This window comes from Mus caroli, chromosome 13, assembly GCF_900094665.2.
Source record: "Mus caroli chromosome 13, CAROLI_EIJ_v1.1, whole genome shotgun sequence".
In the NCBI taxonomy this organism is placed as follows: domain Eukaryota; kingdom Metazoa; phylum Chordata; class Mammalia; order Rodentia; family Muridae; genus Mus; species Mus caroli.
Window position 1 is genome coordinate 22,755,162 of NC_034582.1, and position 9,691 is coordinate 22,764,852.

General features: G+C 36.0%; 1 protein-coding gene across 2 annotated transcripts; it reads left to right on the forward strand.

The window, feature by feature from the left end:
* Positions 1 to 227: 227 nt before the first annotated feature.
* Positions 228 to 7,933, forward strand: LOC110308241 (prolactin). Of its 2 annotated transcripts, none has more exons than XM_021180668.1 (5): positions 228 to 309; positions 2,030 to 2,199; positions 4,208 to 4,315; positions 7,007 to 7,186; positions 7,591 to 7,933. In XM_021180668.1, exons 1-5 carry the CDS (start codon positions 276 to 278, stop codon positions 7,780 to 7,782), a joined length of 684 nt encoding a protein of 227 aa, XP_021036327.1. In that variant the 5' UTR covers positions 228 to 275; the 3' UTR covers positions 7,783 to 7,933. The 2 variants fall into 2 exon arrangements, with proteins under 2 accessions (XP_021036327.1, XP_021036326.1); XM_021180667.1 differs by having other exon boundaries at positions 2,027 to 2,199; positions 7,591 to 7,908.
* Positions 7,934 to 9,691: the final 1,758 nt, after the last annotated feature.

The window sequence follows — 9,691 nt, forward strand, 5'->3', positions numbered from 1 at the left end:
CAGCATTTCTCTCATTTCCTCTTGCTGTAATTAATCAAAATCTTTCATTTCTGGCCAATGTCTTCCTGAATATGAATAAGAAATAAAATACCATTTGATGTTTAAAATTATGGGGACTATCTTAATGACGGAAATAGATGATTGGGAGAAGAAGAGAATGCCTGATTATATATATATTCATGAAGATGTCAAAGGTTTATAAAGCCAGTGTCTGCAGATGAGAAAGCTGTGGTTCTCTCAGGCCATCTTGGAGAAGTGTGTTCCCAGCAGTCACCATGACCATGAACAGCCAGGGGTCAGCCCGGAAAGGTATGTGCTGTAGCTTAGTGACTATGTGGCTTTCTCAGTATTCCTGATATGGCATAGGGGAATCTATTATGACATTTTACCTAATACAGGTTTCAACTTTATAGGGGTATGGAGAATAACTGCCTTTCTCCAGACATGGAATGACCAGAACCACCAACACAGACCCAAGACAACTGTGATGTTGTCCAAAATAACTTTGTTCCTTATTCATATCTGCAGATAAGGAAAATACAAAGATAACTGGTTTAGAGCAAGGATGATGGGGTTGTTGATATTCCACAGAAGGAGATGGGAACATCATGGGACCCTCACCTTGTACTCCAGCTAAGAGTTCCTACCCATGCTGAAGTCAGTCTCAGAGTTTCAGTTGTCTGTGAGTTAACAATGGAGTTTAAAGTGATAGCCTATTCATTAATGTAGAAATTATTCTTACTTAAGCATAACAGACTATGAGATCAGTGGCTCTTTAGCGGGGGAGACACCCTTCTTCAGAGATGTGACACATCTAGAGATATCCAGAAGTGAATAGTGATGGCATAATGGAAGTAAGGAAGAAAAAAGGAAGCTGCTACTTGTAGCTAATGGGCAGAAATCATGGACACTCTGAATCCCCCACTACTGCAAACTGAGCCTGGAAACAATAGCAACCCAGGTCACAAAGTTGGTGTTGCAGAGACTGGGAACATGGACTGACACAGACAACAAGACCCTTGGGTCTACCAGTCACAATTCTAGAGGGAAGCAAGAAAGATTTTCTTGCTGCGAGGTATCACTAAGAGTTGGTTAGTGAGTTCTAATAAATGTGACAAAATCTTCAGCAAGGCAGGAATAATGCACATAGTGATAGCAGGGATCTGGTTTATACTGTTCTGAGAAATTGTTTGAATAGAAGTGACATTTCAATAGAAAGGGAAAATAAAGAGGCTAGAATTAACTAATTGCCTTTGCTTTCTTGGTGACATTTGAAAAAAAACAAAAGAATTAATAGCAACATAAAAAGTTTTTGTGACATATATGAGAAAGCCCTTCTTTAATTTTTATTTCATTTTAAACTCAAAACCTCTCAGATGATAAATGTTCAGATTAATGTACTCTGTTAGAGTTAGAAAACATCTATACACTCATGAATTGTAAAATCTACTGCTACAGTACCATTATCCCGAAAGCATATTTTTTCACACATGTAGACAAACTATGAAGCCTTGAAAGTATAAACATATATTCATATATATTGTGTTGTATAAATATATTTGAAGTGAGATTTGGGAAAATTAGAAGTATTTTTCAAGAAATATATCCCAATAACATTGAAAAATTTCAGCTAGTGAGCTATTTAACAGTGCTGTATAATAATTTTGTGGTTAACATTGAATTAAATACTAAAAATTCTTAGAGAATGTGATTACTCAAGACCAGAAGAAACTTCCACGATATGAAATTGTCTTAAGACAATAACTTAGTACACTAGCTCAGATTAATTTATACTCAGAATGTTTGCAAAGTGAACAAGTACTTCTGAGACAAGTGCAAAAATGACAAAAGCTACACTCCCCACAGCACATATCTGGGAAAATGTTAATATCAGGTAAATACAATGTGTATAGATTATTGACTCTCCCATAACCACAAATGCAAACACACATGTAAGGTGCTGGGGCAGATAAGGTTCTCTTCAGCTGAGTAGATCATTACACACCCGTTCCTGTATTTTTTTTAGCAGGGACACTCCTCCTGTTGCTGATATCAAACCTGCTGTTCTGCCAAAATGTACAGCCTCTGCCAATCTGTCCCGGTGGTGACTGCCAGACACCTCTCCCGGAGCTGTTTGACCGTGTGGTCATGCTTTCTCACTACATCCATACCCTGTATACAGATATGTTCATTGAATTCGTAAGTACTTCACTCATTTCTGGTATCTTTTGAAAAGGATCTCTTCAAAACAATTCTGTTGTATTTCAGTTAAACAATGATCTGTGAATTATATCTTCAAGGGAAAAAGAAACACCAGCTTATAAAAGTTGGAGCAAAGAGAACTGGACAATTTCATAAAGTCTTACAGATTTGCAAAAGTAAAGCGACCTTTAATATTTTGTAATTTGTGTTTTTTAAATGTAAACTTGAGGTGTGCAGCCCTCTATGTAGTGGCAGAAGTCTTCACAGTCTCGTATGTGTGAGTCCAGGATCTAGGAGACTTTTTCATGTAGTGCTCTGCAAAAGCCGAGCGAAGGGGAGCAGCGTGGCAGGAGTAAACTCTGTGGATGGGCTAGAATTAACCTAAACTGAAGCCACGCAGTAGTGGGAATAAAAAATAATCAGGCTTCAGACAGCCCCAAACATTTGTTAAAACTTTCATAGCCTCTCTCTCTCTCTCTCTCTCTCTCTCTCTCTCTCTCTCTCTCTCTCTCTCTCTCTCTCTCTCTCTCTCTCCCTTCTCTCCTTTCTCCATGCCTTTCTACAATAAAGCTCTAAAACCATAGACAGAAAACAAACAAACAAACAAATAAACAAACAAACAAACAAAACTTTCATGGCATGGTTTCAATTAAAGTAGGAAGCCTAGTTCAGAGGCAGAGAAAGGTCCTCTCTTGTTGATACAGGCCTTTCAGAGGACTTAAGTGATTTCTTTGAGTCAATTCACAAGGCATTGTCGGAGATAACTTCAGTACATCAGTGGGTATTCAGAAAGTGGTTTATCACTTACACTAAGTATGAATTCATAATGTTCTCTTTATTAACTAACATCTCTTTCAATTATTGACTGCTCATCATTCACTTCTGAAATCTTCCTAGAAATTCTTCTAAATATTCAGAATTTTTACTAAATTTTAGTTTATAATAATACTTTATACAAGTACCAACCAGGGAACATATATGAGACAGATCTAAGTCCTTTAAACTTATGTAGCAGTTGTGTAGTTTGGTAGCCATATAGATGCCTAACTAGTGGAACCCAGGTTGTCTGATTCTGCTGCCTGCTTTTGAGACCCTTTCCCCTAACTGGGCTGCTTCTTCTAGCTTCAACTGTTCTTCTGTTGAGAACTTCACCTGACTTTACTGCAACTTGATATGCCAAGACCTCCTTATATCCATGAGAAGTCTTTCATCAAGTAAAAGAATGGAGGAGTGAATGGGTCGGGCGTTGGGGGAAGGACTTAGAGGATAGAAGAGAAGATAAACTGCAGTCAGGATGAAAAGTAAATAAATAAATTAGCTAATTGAATAAAACAAAGCAAAACAAAATGAAAAATGATATTATCAAGAAAGTAAAATTCAATACAATAAATGAGTAATGGAAGAAACATAAATTAAAATTTTAGAACATTATTCAAATGACTTAACATTAATTATAACTTATATATTAAATAACTTTTCTAATTTAATTGTTCACTGTTTAATATTTTTCAAATATGTATGCCTGGTGTTTTATAGTTTACTTAGTCACAATCCATACCCTTATATTCAGCATTTATGAAGAATTTAGTCCTGTACAAGTTCATAGATTCAGAAGTATTTGAATGAAAAACTGTGTTTAATAATGCTTAAATGAAAGAATCATATCAATCCGAAACTACAGGCACAATAAATAAGTAAACAAAAATAATACATGATATGGCATTTACCTTTAACATGAGAAATGACATGTAAAGGACATTTTTACATTTAAAGTATTTTTAGTGTTTACTTTCTAAATAGTAATTTATTTTTTAAAAAAGAGAGAAAACAAAGAAGTAAAAAATTAGATTAGGCTGGGAAATAAGTAGAAAAGGGTTACTTAATTCCTTAATTTTCAGTGTTTTGCTAAATTTAAATTAAATATCTATTAAATGCATGGACATTCTGGTTATATATGTTTTAAATACTCAGACTTCACTAATGGAATTTCTATTTCAATTTCTAGGATAAACAGTATGTGCAAGACCGTGAGTTTATTGCCAAGGTCATCAATGACTGCCCCACTTCTTCCCTGGCTACACCTGAAGACAAGGAACAAGCCCTGAAAGTCCCTGTGAGTCCTCAGCCCATGTTCTTCCCGACATCAGTGAGGCAGTACACTGGTTTTGGTGTACTCCAGGTTGTCAGAGCACTGAGATAGCTATAGTAAAGATAAAAGGGAGGGGAGACAGTGATTGGCCAAAACAAATACACATTGCAGGGTGGGAAAAAAAGGGGAATACTTAACAACATTGTAGCTGGGCCATAAACTGTCCATGAAGATGACATTGCATATGTTATCCTGTAGGAAACTTTGAACTGGACTTCATGGTTATGAGTAAATTGACGTTCATATATATAGGAAATATGTAAGAAATGCATAAGTAAGAAATATCAATTTAGTTGTGTTTGTTCTACATTCTGGGAACTCCTCCATTTGCAGTCTCCATTACTGACCACTGCACATCACTCCTGAGCTTGCAAGTTCTCCTGGTTGTGCTCTTCCTTACTTAGCTACATCTGCATTCTTACCAGACTTCTTTGCCTTATTCTGTATCTTATATTGAAAGCCTCCTCACCAAGAAGTATTTGAAATTTTGCTTTTTTGTGCCTTCACAGGTATAACTGGATTCTCATCGGATAATAAAGTCTTAATGTTACAGCAGGTCTAATTATTAATTTTTATATACCATGCCATAACCAATCTCAACATAACTAAATAAAAATATATACACAAGAGGATTATGTTATGGGGAAGTCAAAGAAAGACTTTGTCTCAAAAATGGTTTGGTCCACTTGACTGACACCAGTGATATTTATCTTTAATCAATCAATCAGTCAATCAATCAATCAATCAGCTTATATATATGATGTTTGCATACTATATAATATATAGAGATTTGTATATTTTATGTTTATTATATTTACATGATATACATATATGCACGTCTCCAAAATGTGTATATCTCCATTATGTCCTGTTTAATTTATCACATCTCAGTTCTACATTCCTGCTATGTTCATTAATATTATAGTGTTAATAGAAGAAAAAATGCAATAACAGGCTGAGGACCAAGAGACAATATTCAGTTAAAAGTACCCTAATGATAGGAAATCCACAACACCCACTAATGATGTTCCTGCAATTCATCCTCTCAAAAATTCCATGTTGCACTGTATTATTTCACTTGTTGAGATAAAGAACATGGGATCTAGAAGGTGATTCTAAATTTTTATGAGTTTCAATATCTCACTTTTCTGCATGTGGTATTATGCTCCTAGGAAGCTATGTTGTCATTACCATTTGCCCCTTTCTTTTCCACCTCAAACTTTTTATACTTTTCCATTTTAATATCTCTTGAAATGCTCTCTACTCATTATTTTCATTTTCATTTGACTAAATAAGAGATATCTGTACAGTAAGTATTTCAAATCAGAGATGAGTTTTATGTATATTTTGAGAGTGAGCAGAGAGCTACTTGTAGGTTAAAACTGCATTGTGGTTTATAATAATGCTTGTATTTAAGCACAATGCTGTGTTATTTTTCTTCAGTTGTACATACAACCAATGAGTCATTCTTCTAGAGATGATGGAAATCAAGTCATGTACACTGCTGAAAGCACATTCTACATCCTCTTTGTATAGTGTCTCTCTTGTAACATTCTAAAAGAAGAGGAAAATAATATATTCATACAATGATAAATCTTATTCTCTAGTGTGAAAATGATTTGGGTCACTAGTCACTGATGATGGTGGTGTTCATATTTCCCAAGGGCCTCTAGGATCCCACTAAGTTATAATACACACTGAGTGCCACCAATGCTTTGCTTTGTTATGAACATTCAAAGTAATAGAAAAAAGTAGACCAGACCATGAAGGCTGATGGTAGAATTCTAGAGGTTAATCAAAACACAAAGAATTTGATAGTTTAGAGAAAAAAATAGTCATTTAAAGGCTATGAAGATTTAAGTCAATTAAGTATTTCTAAGTATGAAAATCTGAATTTGATGCCAAAACCTTACTTTAAAAAACTAAGCATGAATGTAGCCAGACATGGTGATGCATGCCTTGTATCCTAGCATTCCGTAGGCACAAGCAGGTGGACCTCTTGCTCTGCACTTGATCTCAGCAAAAGGCTGAGAAATGATTAGTATCTCTGTTCTAGATCAGAAAAACAAATCAAATCACAGCAAAGACAAAACAAAACAAAACAAAACAAAACAAAACAAAACAAAACAAAACAAAACAAAACAAAAACAGAAAATCAACCCATGGGGGTGCATACTTATAATCTCAGCACAGGAAATGTGAACACAGTTTAGCCAGTCATCCTAGGCTACTGGGAAAGTTCCAGGCCAGGGAGATACCATATCTCATAATACAAGGTAGACGGCTTCTGAGCAATGACACCAAAGGTTGTTTTCTAGTCTCCAAAAAAAAAAAAAAAAAAAAAAAAAAAAAAAAAAAAAAAAAAAACCATGGATGCCCATATACACAAATACACACAGGTACATCATACACAGAGAGCGGCACATATACACAAATACAGAAATGAAAGTAGTCATACAAACAAGGTATTTTTTGTTATACTCTTTCAATGTATATGCTAATAATTGTTTGACTCTTCTATAATATTGTGATCTAATACTATATTAACACACATAGTTATGAAAATGAACATTTTCGTCAGCCTCTATGAACAAAACCCACGTCTAACTCTGTTGTATTTACTTGCTTTAATTATTGTTCAACATGGTGGATTAGCCGGAAGTTCTTCTGAACCTGATCCTCAGTTTGGTGCAGTCCTCGAGTGACCCTCTGTTTCAACTAATAACTGGAGTAGGTGGTATTCAAGAAGCCCCCGATTACATCCTATCAAGAGCCAAGGAGATTGAGGAACAAAACAAGCGGCTTCTTGAGGGAGTTGAGAAGATAATTAGCCAGGTGAGCAGTTCCCTGAAAGTCAGTGCTTTTCTGACTCATGGAAAAGCTGAGTTCTACAATGAGCAACAAATCTTGTAATACTCTTCTTTGTGACAAGATAAACACCTTAAGTAAAAACGCAAGCACCCGATCTCCCGTGATACCTTGGTAAAAGCCTAGGATCTGGTTAGCCATCTGTTTACAAGGACGAGAATAAATGTCAACTCAGAAACATATCTATATATGTTAGTTTAAACTTTTAGATGGCTAATTGACTTGTTGTGCCCTACTGATATATATCTACTATCCATGAGTTTGGCTGAAATATTACATAGGTCTTTCCACAAAATATGAATTCTGTAATTATAAGAACTAAGGATGCAAAAATGCTCATATATGAATTGAAATTATTTTTTTCTAATTAGGCCTATCCTGAAGCCAAAGGAAATGGGATCTACTTTGTTTGGTCACAACTTCCATCCCTGCAGGGAGTGGATGAAGAATCCAAAATCTTGTCTTTGCGTAACACCATTCGCTGCCTGCGCAGGGATTCCCACAAGGTTGACAATTTTCTCAAGGTCCTGAGGTGCCAAATTGCCCATCAAAACAACTGCTAAGCCCACATTCAGTCCATCTCTTTCTGAGATGATCCTTAAAAGTCTATTTCTTCAAAGTTGTATTTGCTTTAGAGTTTTCAGTGCATGCTTGGGTGCAATCAGTCTCTTCTTAAAAAATAAAAACAATCTAAAAAAATGTCAAAGTCTGAAAAGGCTGTCAATGTTTCCTTTGTTAATTTAATAGAAAATCCTTCGTGGACATCATAATCATCATAATCACATCATCAAATTTTGTCATGAATAGCAGGTTTAAGTCTTACAAATAATGCATATGGAAAATTAGTTTATATCAGAAAGTTAATATGGGCCAAGATTGGAGAAAGAAGTTACTAGTAACAAGTCCATCCATTCTACCAAAAGGGTAGAAAAACAGATCATTTCTGTGACACAATTTTCCAGTATAGGAATGGATAAACTAAGCGCTACAGAGATGCAACTAGAGAGTACACTCTCAGTTAAGCAATCTGAAATTGGTAGGATACCAAAGTTATTATCCTTAAATATCTTCTAAAAATTGGCTTTAGCAATTTTTCTCTGGACTCTCAAGTCTTTTTCTTTTATTTAGGTATTTTCCTCATTTACATTTCCAATGCTATCCCAAAAGTCCCCCATACCCTCCCCCTCCCAATTCCCCTACCCACCCACTCAGACTTCTTGGCGCTGGCGTTCCCCTGTACCGAGGCATATAAAGTTTGCAAAACCAATGGGCCTCTCTTTCCACTGATGGCCTACTAGGCCATCTTCTGACACATATGCAGCTAGAGACATGAGCTCCGAGGGGTACTTGTTAGTTCATATTGTTGTCCAACCTATAGGGTTGCAGATCCCTTTAGCTCCTTGGGTACTTTCTCTAGTTCCTCCATTGGGGTTCCTGTGATCCATCCAATAGCTGACTGTGAGCATCCACTTCTGTGTTTGCTAGGCCCCAGCATAGTCTCACAAGAGACAGCTATATCAGGGTCCTTTCAGCAAAATCTTGCTAGTATATGCAATGGTGTCAGCGTTTGGAGGCTGATTATGGGATGGATCCCTGGGTATGGCAGTCTCTAGATGGTCCATCCTTTTGTCTCAGCTCCAAACTTTGTCTCTGTAACTCCTTCCATGGGTGTTTTTTTCCCAATTCTAAGAAGGGGCAAAGTGTCCATACTTTGGTCTTCGTTCTTCTTGAGTTTCATGTGTTTAGCAAATTGTATCTTATATCTTGGGTGTTCTAAGTTTCTGGGCTAATATCCACTTATCAGTGAGTACATATCATGTGAGTTCTTTTGTAATTGGGTTACCTCACTCAGGATGATGCCCTCCAGGTCCATCCATTTGCCTAGAAATTTCATAAATTCATTCTTTTTAATAGCTGAGTAGTACTCCATTGTGTAAATGCACCACATTTTCTGTATCCATTCCTCTGTTGAGGGGCATCTGGGTTCTTTCCAGCGTCAAGTCTTTACATTAATCATTTTACCCAATACAACAGGTTGAAGAAACTGAGGTCCACACAGAATGATAGCAGATTATAGAAAATTAAGTAGTATTTTCCATCTATACTGAGCTATACTGAGCTAATCAGCTTGGTTTTGGGAGGAAATTGTTGGTCTTGTTTGAGGACAAACCATACTGTAGGAGACTTTCTTAAATTTTTCCTATTATCCCTACAGAATCTAAATCAAATGACAATTTTCACTTTCTTGCAATTGGTCACTGTCTATAACATTCTGTGATATATTTCTCTTACCTACTTTGTTTATTGGTGGGAAAAAGGCATCCGGAAAAGACATTCATCTAATAATTAAAATTTTTATATAAATGTACCCATCAGACATAGAAGACTTGGCTGAAATTTATAAATTAGTTATATAAATGCCAGTGCATAGTGTCAGTTTCTTACTTACAAGAGTTGAACGAGGCACATGAT